Source organism: Mirounga angustirostris, unplaced genomic scaffold, assembly GCF_029215605.1.
Source record: "Mirounga angustirostris isolate CCGP_5_RB_7025 unplaced genomic scaffold, mMirAng1.0.hap1 SCAF_4, whole genome shotgun sequence".
NCBI lineage: Eukaryota > Metazoa > Chordata > Mammalia > Carnivora > Phocidae > Mirounga > Mirounga angustirostris.
Genome location: NW_026991712.1, coordinates 116218047 through 116238461, shown reverse-complemented (window position 1 = coordinate 116238461; position 20415 = coordinate 116218047). Strand labels below are relative to the sequence as shown.

The 20415-nt window shown below is 38.6% G+C and overlaps 1 protein-coding gene across 1 annotated transcript in view; it reads right to left on the bottom strand.

The window, feature by feature from the left end:
* The window catches only part of LOC123860316 (guanylate-binding protein 7-like), a 67333-nt gene extending 47256 nt beyond the window's left edge, over window positions 1-20077 (bottom strand). The window contains 2 exon segments of the mRNA XM_064587534.1: window positions 19252-19379; window positions 19888-20077. Of these exon segments, the coding sequence (XP_064443604.1) occupies window positions 19252-19379; window positions 19888-20077 (318 nt within the window).
* Window positions 20078-20415: the final 338 nt, after the last annotated feature.

The following is a 20415-nucleotide window of genomic DNA, read 5'->3' as shown; positions in this document are numbered from 1 at the left end:
TGTCAAGAAGGAGGCAATGATCAATAATATGAAATATATTCAGACAGTTCACATAGAAGGACCAGATATATCATTAGGTTTGCCATTATGTATTACATCAAAAAAGACACACGGAGTACTTGCTATGTGCTGGGCATTATTCTAGATGCTCAGTATCCAGGATTCAAAAAAAAAAGGAATACAAATTCCTGCCTCACGAAGCACTAAGAAACCAGAAATATGTGCATGTTAGGCGGTGGGAAGTGCTCTGGAGAAAATGAGCAGAAAATGAGGATACAGCATATTGGGGGTTGAACTTACCGGAGAGTATTCTAAGAGACAAAATGAAGGTGATCTGTGAGCTTGCTGAGGACAGATTTAGTAAATCTGTGGGCTTTGGAGGCAGGTTGGATGGAGAAGTGATCTTGAGAGAAGAGATCAAGAATTTGGCTCTCTCTCAAGTAAGGATAGGGCACATCCCATCAAGAGGAAGAGCAAGCAGGAGAGAGTCATCAGCAAGGGCTGACTAGGAGGGCACCCTTGGAGGATGTCAGGCAAGAGGAACCCAGTGCCATCTAGGGCTGTCCCAACACATTCTGGAGTCAGGCTGTCAGAGTTCAACTAATTTGAACTGATCAGCTGAATCAGAGTTGAACTGATCAGTTCAAATTACTCCTATGAGAGCTTGAAAAAGGATCTTACCTTTGTAAGCCTCAATGTTCTTATCAATATTATGGGTGACAGGTATTCCTTCTTGATTCATTACTGGTTAATAACATTGTTTCTTAATAGGTTATTTTTAAATTCTCCGTATCAATATACTATTTCTCCAATAAGCAAGTAAGGCCATGAGTTCATATGTGTCAATAAGCCCATGTAAGTTGTAAAGTTCGAAGAAATCTAGATAAACTAAAAACCCTTTTGTCAGAAAAAAACATTGGTTTAACAGGCTTCCTCTGAACAATGTATCTTATTTTACATTAGCTATTGAGGAGTAGTATGGAATAATACATGAGTCCTTTCTTGGTGTTACAAGCAGGAAAAATACCAAATATTGCCACCTTGAACTGATGTGCAGTTCAGGAAAACGGAGTTCTTAGAGTTAATATTTCAAAAAGCTTTGGGAAGGAGTAAATGAGCTTACAAAATTGTAGGTTTGGTTTTGTTTGGTTGTTTGCTCCCGGTGACGCCTGAGGGGGAGCGGCGCCTCCCGGGATGCGGCGCGAACGCTGTCCCCCCGCAGGTGCCCGGTCCACGGGACACGCTGAGCGGCCGGAGCTAAGCTCCCCGCGCCGGCCTCCCGCCGCCTTCCCGCGGGCAGTGCGGAGCCTGCGCTTGGGCCTGTGCTGTTCTTGCTAGTTTGTTAACCGAAACGTGCACGCAAAACCAAGTTTAGGAGCGAACTTGACCTGGCGCGGGCGCTGCAGTCAGGGGACAAGTTCTCAGCGCCCCTCGCTCGCCCCTCGCGTGCTCCGCCTGCGTCTGGCTTCTCAGGAAACCAGGTGTTCCCTTTGGCAGCGGGAGAGCTGCGGGATATTACAGCCATGCGGCCGTGGAGGGGGGCGGGGTGCAGAGGACCGGAATCGAAAGTACACGCACCGCGTTTGCGGCTCTAACTGCGGGGTTTTCGCCTGTTTCGCGGAGGCGGGAGAGCGGGGCGTGTGAGACACGGCGCGCCGCAGGTGCGAGCGGTTCTTGGCGCCTCGGCTGTCTGGGCTCCCAAGCTCGGCCGGCGCCGCATGCGCAGTCGGCTCCGTGGCCTCAGTGGAGAAACAGAGCCGCGGGCGGGAATGCGGGAGCACGGTGGCCGGCGGCTGCCTGTCTCTCGGGGTGCCTTGTCAGGGGACAGGTTTGGGTTTTGTTTGTTTGAATGGGTTTGTGTGGGTTTTTTGGTAATATTTACTTGCTCATTTCTTATTTTGTCTTTCCTTTCTCATTTTTATAAAAAGTACTCTTGTAGTTAGCATGAATATTCTTTTCATATTAAAAATACTTATATAAGCATTATAGTATTATAAGTTACATATTATATGTATAAGACTAGTATTATAGGGGCCCCTGGGTGGCTCAGTTGCTTAAGCATCTGCCTTGGGCAGGTCATGATCCCAGGGTCCTGGGCTGGAGTTCCCGCATCAGGCTCCCTGCTCAGCGGGGAACCTGCTTCTCCCTCTCCCTTTATCCCCCTTTCCCCTCTCTCAAATAAATATAATCTTAAAAAAAAAAAATAAAGCAGCTTTTTTATTTTATTTATTTATTTATTTATTTATTTTAAGATTTTATTTATTTATTTGAGTCAGAGAGAATGAGAGAGAGAGAGCACATGAGAGGGGGGAGGGTCAGAGGCAGAAGCAGGCTCCCCGCCGAGCAGGGAGCCCGATGCGGGACTCGATCCCGGGACTCCAGGATCATGACCTGAGCCGAAGGCAGTCGCTTAACCCAACTGAGCCACCCAGGCGCCCCAAAGCAGCTTTTTTAAAAAAAGGGAAATAAATTGAGGGATGCGGAAGGGAGGGCGTGGGGGGATGGGGAAGGGAGGGCGTGGGGGGATGGGGTAACTGGGCGATGGGCATTAAGGAGGGCACATGATCTGATGAGCACTGGGTGTTATACCCAACTAATGAATAAGTGAACACTACATTAAAAAAAAGACTAGTGTAATAGTCTGGAGATAATCACTGATTTTGTTGCATATTTTTCTCTGCTTATTCTATGGGTTTTGATATCGTGAAGCTTATATAATTTGAGGTTCTGCTTTAAATAAAATAATAAAAACTCAAAAGTAAATGTTTAAAATGAGCAAATGAATCATAAGCACCATTTTTTATTTTTTTAAAAGATTTTATTTATTTATTTGACGGAGAGAGAGACAGTGAGAGAGGGACCACAAGAAGGGGGAGTGGGAGAGGGAGAAGCAGGCTTCCCACCGAGCAGGGAGGCCGGCGCGGGGCTCAGTCCCAAGACCCTGAGATCACAACCCCAGCAGAAGGCAGACGCCTAAAGACTGAGCCACCCAGGCACCCCATAAGCACCATTTTTTAAAGCTGACAAATGCTGCAGACATTTTATCTTTTTTTTTTTTTAATTATTTATTTGACAGAGAGAGAGAGAGCACAAGCAGGGGAAGTGGCAGGCAGCGGGAGAAGCAGGCTTCCCGCTGAGCGGGGAGCCCGATGCGGGGCTTGCTCCTAGGACCCTGGGATCATGACCTGAGCCAAAGGCAGCCGCTTAACCCAATGAGCCACCCAGGCACCCCTACAGACATTTTATCTTAGTTTCCAGTTTTTACTTCTGTTAGGGCACTTCCTATCATATTTGAGTTTCAGTATGAGCAATAATTCCAGCATACAAAGTTGAGGCATACAGATGAACCATTTTAATGCATCTTAAAATTTTATTCCCTTATACTGAGCAATAGAACAAGAATTGAAATTAAATTACTTTTTTATGACATCTTGTCTTCTGGACGAATATGGTAGGAGCTATTTTGCTAGAACAATGTGGTCTCTGGTTCATCAGCTGTTTTCCTATGTCCAGAATGTTCTGAGTGAAATGAGAAGATATTAAGAATCTTACCCAGCTTCATCAATATACTGATGTGTGTGTGTATATATATATATGTACATATATGTGTGTATATATATATATACATACCCAACTTTCATCAATTTGTGAAATTGATTCTGACAATAATGAGGTAGAAACTAAGTATCAGCATTTAGATACTAGAGATTCACTTCCATACCTTTTTTAAGTTCCTAATATGACAAACTTGTGTCATAATAGTGTAACCCACTGTGTAAGTAGAATTTCATATTGAAGCTTTAAAATATTTTTCCTTTGATATATTATGTAATGCTATTAATCACATTTTTATTGGAAAGTTGACCTTAAAGTGAGCTTGTATACGTCCTTCCTAATATTAAATGTTAAAATGTACTCTTCTTATGTAATATCATGGTGAAATTAGATTATTGGGTTTTTTTTCAGTTGTCTTTCCTTGGGAGTATTCAGGTTGGGCAATGAGGTGTTTTTTTGTTTTGTTTTGTTTTGTTTTTTTACCTTCAACACTTGAGGGCACATTTTACTAATGCATGTAACCCAAGATGGGACCCATTGTTAATGGATATTTTATAATGACCAAGGCAAAGTTCTCACTCTTGGTGAAACTGTACCTTGAAGAGGCAGATACTGTAAATAAAATGAGAAGTGATCACTGTTAATATAATGTTACAAATAAATATTTGAGTCTCCTTAAAAGCAACAATTAATTATACTTGAAAAAATTATAGATGGCTTCATGAGAGGGTATCATTTCTGCTGGATCTTGAAGGATGACTCTGATTTCATCAAAGAGTTAGGATGAATTGTATTTTAAAGCAAAGGAAGGGAATGAGCAAATATGCAATGATAGTGAGTAAATGCTAGGAATTAGCCAGAGTCCACTGTAGCCAACGAACTCTTTAAGGATGAGGTTGAAAGATCAGTTGCAGTCTCGGTCATACACTTTATCCTGGGGGCATGTAGTCTTTGAAGATTATTAGGCATGTTCAGAGCTGTGCTTGAGGTCCATCACTTTGATAGCAGGAGAAGAGGTAGAATAGAGAGGGGATACTGGAGAAAGCTTATTCAGGAGGCTCTTGGTACAGCTTAGAAGGCATGCTATAGTCCTGCTCTTGGCTTGAATGGAAACATTCCTCCACAAGATCATTCAGGGATGCAGGTTTTTTGCATCTTGTTGTTCTATACCCACTAAGTCATTGTATTCATCTGCAAGATCAAAACTTGACTGCTGCCACATTTGTGATCCCAGACAGGAGGAAAGAAAAGAGATTCATGGAGTACAGGTTCAAAGTTCTCAGGCCCAGATCCACAAGTGACATACATATACTTCTGTTCATATTATATATAGAACTTAATCACATGACCACACCAAGCTGGAAGTGTACCTAGAAAAATATAATCTCTAGCAGGATTGTATGAACTCATCTTGCAGAAGACAACTATATAATATTTAGAAGTGAAATATCTGTTATAACTCTAAAAGTGTATACAGTGATATCAGAGACAGATTTTTATGGGTCCTGACATTAAACTTGGCCATTAGGAGTGTTGAACCCAAGCTGGACTATGTATAGTGGCCCTGTAATTTCTGGGACACAGACATTGACGTAGGAGGAGGGTGGGCACATGAATAAGGATAGTCTTTTCTCTCCTAACTGGATCCAAGAAATGTACCCCCACTTATGTTTTTGTTTTTCATTTTTTTTATGAGGTTATAAAGATGTCACTCTAGAAAAATAAAAGTATCTAAAGCTATTTAGTTTTTTTTTAATATAAACAAGATTTTTAAAAATTATTATGTGGTAATGAAAGAAAAAATAAATTTGAACTTTCTTCCAGATTCCGTGGTTTGTAATTGTTGCAAGGAAGAATATCTTTTAAAATTATATTCGATAAGTCTCAGTCACAGGAGTGTATTATTGGTAAAATAAGAATTGTCAAAATGGTTTCCTAAACTGATAGAGGTTGATGAGGCTTAATTTAATTGAAATGATGTGTTTTCATATTCTATTAGTTGAACTCCAGAAAAGATGGTCTAGTATCTTGTTTTAGAAATTGTGGGTTTTTTGGTACCTACTGTGCTCAACCTTGGGGATTAGTGAAAATACTCAGACACAAAGAGTCTTATTTTGTAATATCTTGCTACACAAGGTTTGGTGAAAGACCATAAAAGTGGCCTCCATCAGGCAGGTTTGGTGGGGGGCATGAGACATGAGGGAGCTCCCTAGGCTGGACGGGCCACCTGAGCATTCCACAGTTTGTGGTTGCACAGCAATACCTGGAGAACACAGATAACCCATGCCTTCACCAGGAACCTTGAACTGGGTTACAAGTAACAGTAGCCTATCACTGGGGTAGGAACAAGAGCCTAAAGAAAAGACCCATGTGACATAGATATGTCAGGGCTGCTAAAACTGGGAGAGAAACAGTAATACCAAGACAAACCTTCTGGCATTTCAGGCCTTACATAAAGAACAATGTAGTAGCAGAATTGCACTGGGGAAATCTGAGGCTTCTGGTACACTGAAGCAGCTATAGAAAAAGCAAAACCCAGAGCCAACTGAACTACAACTGCATTGAATCAATGCTTGCCACAAATATTGTAACCTAAAAGAGGTCCTATTTCCAGGAATAAATATTATCTCAATCTCAACTATTTTTTAAACAATGTCTAGCATTCAATAAAAAAAATGAGATACACAGAAAAATCAAGTAAAACTATCCATTGTGAAGAGATAAAACAAGCACCAGAAACAGAGATAGCCCAAGTGTTGGAACAATCAGACAGGGCCTTTAAAACACTATGATTATTGGGTAAAGGGATCTAATGTGTTTACACATAAGTACATATGTATGTTCAATAGAGAAATGGAAACTCTGATAGAGTTAGAGGAAAATGCTAAAAATGAAAAGCACAATTTCAGTAATCATATACTATTGTGCATGTAACTGGAATATCAAAAGAAGAAATGGAAAGGAAAGAGATCATGACTGATAACTTTCCAGAATTACTGAAAGACAATAACCCACAGATCCAGAAGTTCAGGGAAGCCCAAACAGGATAAACACAAAGAAAAACACAACTAGGCACACTATAGGCAGAGTAATGAAATCTAAATATAAAGAATAAATCTTGAAGGCTGCTGGAGAAACACGAACATTACATACAGAGAAACAAATGGAAGATGTGAGGGATTTCTTTCTGGAAGCTGTAGAAATTAGAGAAAGTGTAAAAACATCTCTTAAGTACTGAGTAAGAATGAAAGGCAACCCAAAATTCTGTATCCAGTTAAAAATTTTCAAAATGAATATAAATGTTGATTTCAAAGTAAAGCTGATAGAAATATTTTTTAATGGATTCAGTGTAATCCCAGTGAAAATATAAACCATTGTTTGGGGTATAAGATGATTCTAAAATGTATATAGAAACACAAATGATCAAGTAAAGTCAAATGTACTTTTGAAGTACATTCTAGAAGGATTGGTTAGAACAGAAATAAAAACTTATTAAAATTTTAGTAAGTAATATGTTGTAATATTTGCATCTGGGTGAGTAAATAGACCAAAAGAGAGAGCCCCCAAACAGGTATACTCATATATTGACATTTAACTTATGGCAGAGGTAACCCTGGGGGTGCCTGGTGGGCTCAGTCCATAGAGCATGTAACTCTTGATCTCAGGGTTGTAAGTTCAAGCCCCATGTTGGGTATACTTAAAATCTTTAAAACAAATAGTAAGAGATGACAGAGTAACCCTTCATAAGGGTGGGGAAATTGATGAGAAAATGAGTGATCCTCCAGAAAAATACTTTACACTTGTACTTTCCACCACACGAGGAAAAAAATCTCAGTGGATTATGGACCTAAATGTGGAAGGGAAAATGATAAATATTTTAGTACAAGAAAAATAATTCATACAGAACACACACACACACAGGCTCCACTACCCATAAAATAAAATGTTAGATGACATTAACATTAAAAAATTCTCTTCATGAAAAACACCATAAGAAGAGTTAACGAAGCAAGTCACAGAATGGGAAATGACATTGTCAAATCATCAAGCCAACAAAAACTCATGTCCAGAATAAATTAAGAAATCATACAAATCAAGGAAAAGACAGACTACCCAGTATAAAGACATCAACAGCCCTTTCACAAAAAAGGACAAAGAACTAGCGAACAAGCATATGGAAAGATGTTCTATCTGATTTGTGTGAGGAAAATGCAATTAACATCTCAATGAGATATGAGCACACAGTCGCCATGTTAAGAGAAGTTAAAAATTCTGATGTCTGATGTGGAGTACAGTCATATTCTGCTGATAAGTAGGTAGATTGTAAGAGTGACTGAAATGATGTTAAACCTGATCCAGGGGCACCTGGGTGACTCAGTCGTTAAGCGTCTGCCTTCAGCTTAGGTCATGATCTCAGGGTCCTGGGATCGAGCCCCGCATCGGGCTCCCTGCTGGGCGGAGGGCCTGCTTCTCCCTCTCCCACTCCCCCTGCTTGTAGTCCCTCTCTCGCTGTGTCTCTCTCTGTCAAATAAATGAAATCTTTAAAAAAAAAAAAAAAAAACCTGATCCAGAAAGACTAGATACAAATCCTCTATGACATAGGAATTCCACTTCTGACTTTATTACACAAGGGAGTTTTATACCTATGATCAACAAATCCTTAAAAATATTTCATAAAAGATAAACCTGAAAATCCAAATACTTATCAATGATAGAATGAATAAATTGTTATCCTCATACAGCTCAATATTTATAGTTTATAATACACACAACGGACTAGATGAGTTTTACAAATATCTATTGAACAAATGAAGCAAGACACAAAATAATGCATACAATGATTCCATTTACAGTTTGAAAGCAGGCCAAGCTAAATTATATTATTTAGGGCTCAGATATCCATGATAAAATCCTAGAAAGGAATTGTGAAACTGGTGATATTGGTTGGCTCCTAGCAGGGTTGTGAGGGTTTTAGGAATACACCTTTAGGCTTTTAGGAATGTTCAATTTCTATAATTTAGGTATTTTTTCCCCCTTTCATCCCTAACTCTGTATATTCACTTCATGACACATCATTGATGGTAAACCACAGGTACTGCCTGTGGGTACAGCTTGAACTCTGGGTCTTTCCTCAGCTTGCCCCATTCCCTAGGAACAGATTTGGTGCCTTGTAAGTAAGGCCAACTGGAAATAGCATATTCATCTTTGGTCCTAAGGTCCAAACTGTGAAATTAAAACAATAGGTAATTTGGCCTGTGACATTGGCTTCCAGATGGTGAATATTGCATGTGAGTAGATTGTTGTAAAGTTGAATGTGCCCGTAATACATTTCCAAAACTCTTCAAAGATAGTTCATTTTAGGTTAAGGAATTTTCTAATTTATGACTGTGGCATCATGTTGGTTAAAACCCACTATTAAAAGCAATTGACTTGCATTTTGCCTTTTGTCATTATTGTAGCTCCAAGGCCCTCAAAACCAACAGAGTTGATAGATACAGCATAATCTATGAAAAAAGGCTCATATTAGGAAGTATACAGGCTCTGACTTGCCCGATCTAAGTTTCCCCGAGTGCTCTTTGAAGGGTTCAAGTTCTCGGGACATCCTGGAGTCTGGTAGTTAGAGGGGCCTTCGCATATTACTTGAGGTGCACCAGCCAGAACCTCAACACCAGAGTTAGAGCACTGATTGGACCAGCTACTTAGGAAAAAATCCTTCTCCAATGTAGGAACCTTTTCATTGTGGGAGTAATGAACAAACTTGAAGGAGAGCAGCATCAACCCCTTGTAGCTGAGGAGAGCTGTTACTTTTATAGTGATGCCACTTTTTGCTGAGATGGCATGCCCAGCATGTTTCAGAGAAGTTTGGCAGAATCATCGTCTTTTCCTTCTTTTTCCTTCTGTCTTTTCCTCCTCTTTTCTCCTTCTCTGTAACCAAACATCTTCTCCATCCACAGCCTGTTGAATCAGAAATATGTATTTATTACAAAATTTATTACAAAATATTCCACACATTATTCTGCTGTTTTGCAGGAATATGTCATTTGTGAGCAGATATATTTACTATGAATAGGATAACTAAACACACACATTGTTATGGCCTAAAAATACTACTCCTGAAAAGCTACTTGTGTTTTAGAAAACGTTAGGGTGGCCAGTGACATGGGTGGTGAAGAATTGCACAAAGAGTAGAGCAACAAGCAGGACAATTTATTCACTCTCCAAGGGAGGAGAGGGGCCAACATCAAGAGAGATGTCCGCCCTGAGTTTCTGTCAGGCTGGGCCTTTTAAGGGGTTTTGCAAGATGTGAGAAGGTTGAATCTGTGCCCATGGCTGGAGTGTGGGGAGGGGGTCAATTTTAGCCAGGTAGAAAAGGAAGAGGCCGGCTTTTTGAGGGCTCTGTCTGGGGCTCATCCAGGTTGTGGGTTGTGGTCAGACTAGAGGATATGTTTTGTGGTTGGGGTCTACTTTCTAAGAATGGAGGGCACCATGACCTAGAAAAACAAAGAGTTAGGGCCAAATACAGACACCTGTGAGTTTTTTCTGTAAGCTTGGCTGGGTCGGGGTGGGGGGGGCACTTTAAATAGATTCCTTTCAGAAATCATTATAATTGTGAGGATGATTTAAAATCATTTTGAAAAAATGTTTGGAATCATCTACTAAAGATGAACATAAGTAGCCAGTTGCCTGCCCATTTCACTCCTAATTTTATATCCAATGGGCATGTATGCACTTACCAACAAAGCAGAATAATCATAGCAGAAGTATTTATAATGTAGCTACTGTAATATCGTAAGTGCTCATTCAGACTAGAATAGTGTGATAGGTTTAAAAAATAGCCTGTCAGGGGCGCCTGGGTGGCTCAGTCGTTAAGCGTCTGCCTTCGGCTCAGGTCATGGTCCCAGCGTCCTGGGATCGAGCCCTGCATCGGGCTCCCCACACGGCGGGAGGCCTGCTTCTCCCTCTCCCATTCCCCCTGCTTGTGTTCCCTCTCTTGCTGTGTCTCTCTCTGTGAAGTAAATAAATAAAATCTTTAAAAAAAAATGGCCTATCGAAGATATATTCATGGCCTAATCCCCATAACCTGTGAATGTTACCTTTCTTGGAAAAAAGGGCCTTTGTTTTCTTGATCTGGGTAATAATTATAGAGATATGTTCATTTTGTGATATTTCACTGACTATATACTTTTTAGCTGAGCATTTTACAGTTTCTATGTTATATTTTAATTGAAAAGTTAAAAAATTTTCTCTTAGAAGTCCTTATATTAATATAAAGGCCCGTTGAGATTTTTAATTATCTATCTTGATCACAAAGCAAAAGAAAACAAACATGCTTCAAACTGCTACCTCTTCTCTGTCAAAGTTATCTAATAAAATTGGGGCACTTGGGGGATCCCTAGACAATATAAATTAGAATTCTTACCCAAGCCAAAAGAAAATAGTCTCAGATCCTAAAATGACTGATCAGTGTGTCAAAAGAGTTTGTAATTATATTCCACTCTAATCTGGGAGATACTAGTCAAGAATTCATTGATTCTGTGTGTCTTTCCTCTTGTCTCCTTAAATTTCTGTTTGATAACTTTTTTGTAGTTGATAAGGTCTGGAGTTACTCATTTCTCCATGAACGTAAAAGTGGTTCCAATTTCAAGACAAAGTTTATGACTTTATTTTCTATTAATATAGCTGAGACTGAAAGTGACAGTAGAGCAGGGCTACTTTGAAATTGGTCTAGTGCTGAGAAACCAGCTGCTTTTTCCTATGATCAATGCCATCTATCATTTATTCCAGTGAACTAAAAAGAGTTTCAGGGACAATTGAATGTTTTGTGAACTTTGTATGTAGAAGAACTGAATTTTTTGTGCATCCTCCAAACTGCTTTCCAATAAATTTATTGTTTGTAGATAAATTTGGATATGTCAGTTAAGAATAATTCATGGTGTGTAATATTCTGTTCCTGAAAAAAAGCCTTATAAATCAATAATATATAAATAAATATGTATTCCCAAAAGAATATATAATCCAAAATTAACAGTGTTTCTAGCTCAGCAATATGTTTTATAACAAAGTGTATTCCACACATTGTTTTGCTAGTTTCAAAGGATTAGAGGTTATATTTTATTTTTATACTTTTATGTATATTATGAATTTCTTTTCAATGACTGAATTATTTTTATAATCACATAAATATGTATACATATATATATGTGTGTGTATATATATATACACACACATATATATAATGCATTTTTCCACTTTGGTTAAAGAAAAGCACTTCTGGAAAGCTATTTCTGTTTTAAAAATCATTAGAGTTTTGAAGATGGTCTAATGTATCACCTAATGTACTTCAGCTTGAATGATTACTATACTGTGTATCTATATGTATATGATATATGTGTGTATATACATATAGACTTGACACAGTATGTGTATGTAACTACACAGTATGTGTGTGTGTGTGTGTGTATATATATGTATATATATAGCGCCAACACAGTGTATATATGAAACTAACTACACAGTGTATATATACCTGCTAATGAGAGGCATTGTGAAACTCTTGAAAAGAGTATGTATACTGACCTCTCTAAAACCATGAAAACCTTTGGCCTGGATTTCTACATTGTGAAGACTTAAAGAGTTCAATGATAGTTTAGTCAATGTATAAATGCTTGGATGTAACCCAAGTAGGCATAGAGACTTTAACTCTACCATATCACACAACTATAAGCAGTCGAAAATCAGACTTTTCACAACATGAACAGAAACCACTTTTAGACACATAGCAAGTGAGTGAAAATGGGGAAAATGTCAAGGAATATTGGTAAGTGGTTAAGCTAAAAGCAAAGCACTCAATATAATGCCAGTTTAGTAGCAGTTCTTCTATTGTGTGACCTCTACTTTAGTCAAGTGTAAATAAATTAAGGCCTATGTCCTTACATGACTCTCAATGTAAATTCCTCATAAATAAAACAGGACTCAGAAGGTCTGCCTGGCATCCTATCCTAGGCAAAGTTCATCAGGTGATTAGGAGATTATATGCAGGTTCTCTACTCTGACTGCCCAATCTGAGACATGCATGTGGCATGCTGAGCACATGGGAAGCAACTACAGCCAGTATGCCAATGTGACACCCATAATGATATCCTGTAGCTTCTTTTTCTTTTTCTTTATTTTCTTCTTCTTCTTCTTTTTTTTTTTTTTTGAATCCTATAGCTATTTTTTTTTTTTAATTTAAATTTACTTAGTTAACATACAGTGCAATATTGGTTTTGGGAGTAGAATTCAGTGAGACATCACAAACGACACCCAGTGCTCATCACAAAAAGTGTCCTCTTTAATACTCATCACCCGTCTAGCCCCATCTCCCACCCACCTCCAACCATCAACCCTCAATTTGTTCTCTGAGAGTCTTTTATGGTTTGTTTCCCTTTCTCTCTCTCTTTCCCTCCCTCCCATATGTTCATCTGTTTTGTTTCTTAAATTCCACATATGAATGAAATCACATGGTATTTGTCTTTCTCTGACTTATTTCACTTAGCATAATACATTCTAACTCCATCCATGTCATTGCAAATGGCAAGATTTCATTCTTTTTGATGGCTGAGTAATATTCCATTATATATATACACCACATCTTCTTTATCCATTCATCAGTCGATTGGCATTTGGGCTCTCTCCATAGTTTAGCTATTGTTGATAATGCTGCCATAAACATTGGGGTGTATGTATCCCTTTGAATCTGTATTTTTGTACCCTTTGGGTAAATACCTAGTTTACCTCTTTAGTGAGGTTTATTCCTAGGTATCTTATTGGTTTTGATGCCATGGCAAAGGGGGTTGATTGCTTGATTTCTTTGTCTACTTCATTGTTATTGGTGTATAGAAATGCAACGGTTTCCTGCACATTGATTTTATATCCTGCCACTTTGCTGAATTCATGTATAACTTCTAGCAATGTTTTGGTGCAGTCCTTCAGGTTTTCTACATAGAGTATCATATTGTCTGCAGATAGTGAAAGTTTGACTTCTTCCTTGCCTATTCAGATGTCTTTTACTTCTTTGTGTTGTCTGATTGCTGAGGCTAAGACTTCCAGTACTATGTTAAATAGTAATGATGAGAGTGGACATCCTTGTCTTGTTCCTGACTGTAGGGAAAAGGCTCTCAGTTTTTCCCCTAGGGATGATATTAGCTGTGGGTCTTTCAGATATGGCTTTTATGATGTTGAGGTGTGTTCTGTCTATCCCTACTTTGTTGAGGGTTTTTATCAAGAATGGATGCTGTATTTTGTCAAATGCTTTTTCTGCATCTATTGAGAGGATCATATGATTTTTATCCTTTCTTTTATTAACGTAGTATATCATGTTGATTGATTTGGAATATTGAACCAGCCCTGCTGCCCAGGAATAAATCCCACTTGATCGTGGTGAATAATTCTCCAATGTACTGTGGATTTGATTTGCTAGTATTTTATTGAGACTTTTTGCATCCATGTTCATCAGGGATATTGGCCTGTAATTCTTTTTAGTGGGGTTTTTGGAATCAAGGTAATGCTGGCTTTGTGGAATGAATTTGGAAGCTTTCCTTCCATTTCTATTCTTTGGAATAGTTTGAGAAGAATAGGTACTAGCTCTTCTTTAAATGTCTGGCAGAATTCCCCTGGGAAGCCATTTAGCCCAGAGATTTTTTTTTTTTAAAGATTTTATTTATTTATTTGAGACAGAGAGAATGAGAGAGAGAGAGAGAGCACATGAGAGGGGGGAGGATCAGAGGGAGAAGCAGGCTCCCTGCTGAGCAGGGAGCCCGATGCAGGACTCAGTCCAGGGACTCCAGGATCATGACCTGAGCCGAAAGCAGTCGCTTAACCAACTGAGCCACCCAGGCGCCCATAGTCCAGAGATTTTTGATTACTGATTCAATTTCTTTGCTGGTTATGGGTCTGTTCAAGTATTCAGTTTCTTCGTGTTTCAGTTTTGGTAGTTTGTAAGTTTCTAGGAATTTCTTCCAGATTGTCCAGTTTGTTGGCATAGTATTCTCTTGTAATTGTTTGTATTTCTGTGATGTTGGTTGTGATCTCTCCTCTGTCATTTGTGATTTTATCTATTTGGGTCCTTTCTCTTTTCTTTTTGATAAGTCTGGTAGGGGCTTATCAATTTCATTAATTTTTTGAAGAACCAGCTCTTAGTTTTGTTAATCTGTTCTACTGGGTTGTTTGTTTCTATATCATTGATTTCTGCTCTAGTCTTTATTATTTCCCTTCTTCTGCTGGCTTTAGGCTTTATTTGCTGTTCTTTTCTAGCGCTTAACTTTAAGTGTAAGTTTAGGCTGTATATTGAGACTTTTCTTGCTTCTTGAGGTAGACCTGTACTGTAATATACTTTTCCTCTTGAGACTGCCTTTCCTGCATCCCAAAGGTTTTGGGCTGTTGTGCTTTCAATTTCATTTGCTTCCATGTATTTTTTAAATTTCTTCCTTAATTTCCTGATTAACCCATTCATTCTTTCATAGGATGTTCTTTAACCTGCATGTTTTTGAGGTCTGCAATTTTTTTCTTGTGGTTGACTTCCAGTTTCATAGAATTGTGGTCTGAAAATATGCATGGTATGATCTCGATCTTTTTGTACTTGTTGAGGGCTGATTTGTGACCCAGTGTGTGATCTATTCTGGAGAATGTTCCATGTACCCTCGAGAAGAATGTGTACTCTGCTGTTTTAGGACGAATTGTTCTGACTATATCTGTTAAGTCCATTTGGTCCAGTGTGTCCTTCAAAACCATTATTTCTTTGTTGATTTTCTGCTTAGATGATCTGTCCATTGCTGTAATTGGATGTTAAAGTCCCCTACTATTATTGTATTATCATCAATGAGTTTCTTTATGTTTGTTATTAATTGATTTATGTATATGTGTGCTCCCAAGTTGGGGGCATAAATATTTACAATTGTTAGATCTTCTTGATGGATTGACCCCTTAATTATGATAAAATGCCCTTCTTCATCTTTTGTTTTAGTCTTTGTTTTAAAATCTAGTTTGTCTGCTATAGGTATGGCTACTTTGGCTTTCTTTTGACATTTGTTAGCATGATAGATGGTTCTCCACCCCTGACTTTCAATCTGCGGGTGACTTTAGGTCTAAAATGAGTCTCTTGTAGGCAGTATTTAGATGGATCTTGCTTTTTTATCCATTCTGATACCCTGTGTCTTTTGATTGGAGCATTTAGTCCATTTACGTTCAGAGTGATTATTGAACGATATGAGTTTAGTGCCCTGTGTTACCTGTGGAGTTGGTGTTTCTGGTAATAGTCTCTGGTTCTTTCTAGTCTTTGTTGCTTCTGGTCTTTTTTTCTCCCCTCAAAGAGTTCCCCTTAAAATTTCTTGCAGGACTGGTTTAGTGGTCACGAACTCCTTTAGTTTTTGTTTGTCTGGAAAACTCTTTCTCCTTCCTTTCTGAATAACAGCCTTGCTGGATAAAGAATTCTTGGCTGTATATTTTTCCCATTTGGCACACTGAATAATTCCTTCCACTCCTTTCTGGCCTGCCAAGTCTTTGTGAACAGATATGCTACAAAGCTGATCTGTCTTCCCTTGTAGGTTAATTTTTCCCTTGCTGCTTTCAGGATTCTTTCCTTGTCTGTCTATTTTGTGAATTTGACTATGATATGCCTTTCTGATGGTGGGCTTTTCTTGAATTTAATGGGAGTTCTCTGTGCTTCCTGGATTTTGATGTCTGTGTCCTTCCTCAGATTAGGGAAGTTTTCAGCTATAATTTGTTGGAATACACCTTTTGCCCCTTTCTCTCTCTCTTTATCTTATGGGACTCCTATGATATGAATGTTATTACATTTTACTAGGGTGCTGAGTTCCCTTCTTCTACCTTCATGGTTCATTACCTTTCTTTCCCTCTTCCTTTTGGCTTCATTATTTTCCATAATTTTATCTTCTGTATCACTGATTTGTTCCTCTGCTTCATCCATCCTTGTTTTTATGCCGCCTATTTATGTTTATATCTTGGTTATAGCATTTTTAATTTTGGCCTGACAAGATTTTAGTTCTTTTATCTCTGTAGTAAGGGATTCTCTAGTGTCTTCTATGCTTTTTTCAAGCCCAGCTAGTATCCTTATAATTATTGTTTTCAATTCTAGTTCAGACATCTTACTTATGTCTGTATTGATGAAATCCCTGGCTGTGAATTCTACCTTATGTTCTTTATTTTGGGGTGAATTCCTCCATTTCATCATTTTGCCCAGAAAAGAAAAGAAGACAGAAAAAACAACACAAAAAAACTGAAACAAACAGACAAAGCAAAAAACGAAGGAAGGAAAACAAAAACACAAAACAAGAAAACAAAAAAACCCACTAGATCCTGGGTGTGTTTTGGTCTACTTATTAAGTGAATCTAGATCCTAAAATAAAAAAATAAGATAAAATGAAAGTAGAAAAAAATAAAAAATATATATGAAAAGCATATAAAATTTAAAAAGTTAATAATAAAAGATTAATAAAAGATTTGGAACTATAAGAAAATAAATGAAAAAATAATAAATTTAAAAGAAATAAAAGTAAAAAGGAAGCTCAATCCTATGTCCCCTAGAGCTGAAGCTTTGTAGCACTCTATGATCAATAAATTTGGTGCAAGGTAGTTGTTTGTGCTGGTCTTCTCGGGGAGGGGCCTGCTGGGCTGATTCTCAGGTTGACTTGTTTCTGTGGAAATGCTTCTCCAGGAGCATGGGGGCGGGGCTTGGTGTAAGCAGCTCTGGCCTCCAGTAGGTGGACTGTTTTGCTCCCTGAAGGCTTTCCAAAGGTGGTTGTTTTTCTACTTGTAGACTTGCAGTTTTTGTTCTCTCAGACCTCTGATTGACTTCTTGGGTGTTCAGACTAATTTGATAGCTATCTAGCCATGTTTGAGGGATGAGAGAAGCTCAGGATCCCCCTACTTCTCCACCATCTTAACTCTTCCCCCTTCAGCAGTTTTCCTTAGAACTAGTTAGGTATTTGCAATGGATAGTCAAAGTTAGTGGGGTAACCAGAGTACTTAAAATCAAGATTTTCATCAAAAACACAAAAACAAGTATTGGTGAGGATGTGGAGAAAAAGGAACACTTGTGCACTGTTGGTGGAAATACAAACTGCTGCAGTCACTGTGGAAAACAGGGTGGAGTTTCCTCCAAAAATTAAAAATAGAACTACCATATGGATCATATGGATCCAGTGATTCCACTACTGGAAATTTACCCAGAGAATACAGAAACACTAATTCAAAAAGATACATGAACCCCTAGGTTTATTGTGACATTATTTACAATAGTCAAAATATGGAAGCAATGCAAGTGTCCATCGACTGATGAATGGATAAAGAAGATGTGGATATACGCACACATACATACATACACACAATGGAATATTACTCATCCATAAAAAATGAATTCTTGCCATTTGTAATAACATGGACCTAGAGGGTATAATACTAAGTGTAATAAGTCAGATAAAGACAGATACCCTATGATTTTACTCATATGTGGAATTTAAGAAACAAAACAAAAAAAGAGACAAATGAAAATAAAAAATAGACTCTTAACTGTAGAGACCAAACTGATTATTACTACAGGGGAGGCGGGAGGGAGTAGATGGATGAAATAGGTAAAGGGGATTAGAGTACACTTACAGTGATGAGCACTGAGTAATGTGTAGAATTGTTGAATTGCTATATAATACAACTGAAACTAATGTAAAACTGTACATTAATTATATTGGAATTTTAAAATAAAAGGAAAAAATCAAGATCTTCAATTGTGTAAAACAGATTTGGCCTGTACACATAATATGTATATCTATTTTATTGACTAGTTATTATACACAAGACATTTCACATTACTGGTCTTGTCTAATACTCAAAGCAATACTATGAGATATGTTTATAACTACGTTTTCATGTTACAGATGTGGAAACTAAAGCACAAAATGAGGTAACCATTTTGATTTTGTGGCAAATCAAAAGCAAAATGAAAACATGAAAAACAAGGGAAGTGCAAGGGAAAGATTCTGTTGGGTGCTAGAGCCAGCTCATACCAGCTCACAAGAGCTGATTGTACACTCATTGTTCTGAACCATGAGTTTAGTGACTTCACTTTGGAAGCTTGGAATTCGCTTTGATGGAAATATTTAGAAAACTGGCAAGTGCTACAAATCAAGTCTTCCTCCTAACCCCCACACAGTGGGCTGGTTGTTAAATACCAGTATAGAAGTGGAAAAAGCCCACGTGTTTACTGTTCAAATGCTAAGTTGTTTAAGATCAAAAAGAAAATAAAAGATCTGGGGAGATTTGCTCATCAAAGTCAGAAAGCTACAAGTGCCAGAGCCCTTATTTGAACCCAAGATCCTCTGACCCAGAGCTCACTACTAATCACTCTTCTCTGCAGGATCAGACTCGTGAGAGTGGTTTTATTTGTACCATCTTTTCTGCATTTCAGTTAACTGCCTAGCTCTACATTAGTGTCTTGTCCCAGTCATGATTCTGGCTTATAAATACATTTTTCTCATCTCAGATTTCCAAATTTTGATTAAAATATTAATTAAAAATAGAAAGGGAAAAAAGGAATACTCTGTCAAACAGAAGTACAAATTCAGAAAAACAAACACAAGAACAAACCTCCCTGTGTAAAGAATGTTCAGAGGTGAGGAGGAAACAAAAGGAATTCTTGTTCCTTACCTTTTCTACATGTCCTAGACCCTCTGTGTCAAGAAGAACTAGGGTGTGGTTTGGCTTCTTGGGATGAGGCACACACCACATCCAGATACCCTTGGTGTGAGACTGCACCGTGGTTCCAATAGAGAAGCCTGCAAGGGGGAAGGGAGAGGTAGTAAGAGAGGAGGGGATCTGGAAGTTGGAGATCTTCCTGACAACTGAGCTAGGGTTTAAGGAATGCACGATGAGGACACATCAAAAAGTATAGCCAGTATGGATCTGAATTAGAATAGAGGAATGGGAAAATGAGAGTATCAAATACCATACGTTGTAAATTTGATGTTTTTCCTTTTTACAGGAATGTCACACATTTTAGTAGTTTATAATTACATGTATAGAAATTATTTTATTGATGTCTTCCTCCTCAAGATTGGAAAATATGCTTTTTCTAGGGAGAAACTAAGAGAAGAAAAAGAGATGATATGTCAGGAACAGACCTCTGCCTTTGCTTCCCAGAAGATAATTAGCCACCTGTAGCCCAAACATTAGCTTTTGGCATTACTCCCTGTCTCTAACTTTCTCTCCTTTCATCACTGCACTCAGTGCTGGCAGTGTGGGTGGACAGAAAGGACTTGGCAGAGCTTTGTTGGTGCCACTCACCCTTGTTCTTTCCAGCCAGCTTGTTCTTCAGGTAGGATTTGCCTTTGCGGTAGAGGCCCACAATAGCCACCACAACAAGAGGATTCTTATTGGCTGCCAGGATCTCCAAAGCTTCCTGATTAGCCACCAGTTGCCCTCTGATGTTCTCAATGAAGCACACTGGGGCTGGCATGTGGGTCTTTGGTGTCATGTCTATGGTGTGACTTTGTCTGCAAGGGAAGAGATGAGATAGTTCAAAATTTCTGGTTTTACAGAAAAGAAAGTCATTTTGCTTCCTGAACTTGGGGACATACTACTTCCCAAAATGGCCAATGTTTCTTTTCTTTTTTTTTTTTTTTAAAGATTTTATTTACTTATTTGACACAGAGAGAGTGAGAGAGAGAGAGAGCATAAGCAGGGGGAGTGGCAGGCAGGCAGAGGGAGAAGCAGGCTCTCCGCTGAGCAAGGAGCCCGATGCGGGACTCGATCCCAGGACCCTGGGATCATGACCTGAGCCGAAGGCAGCCGCTTAACCGACTGAGCCACGCA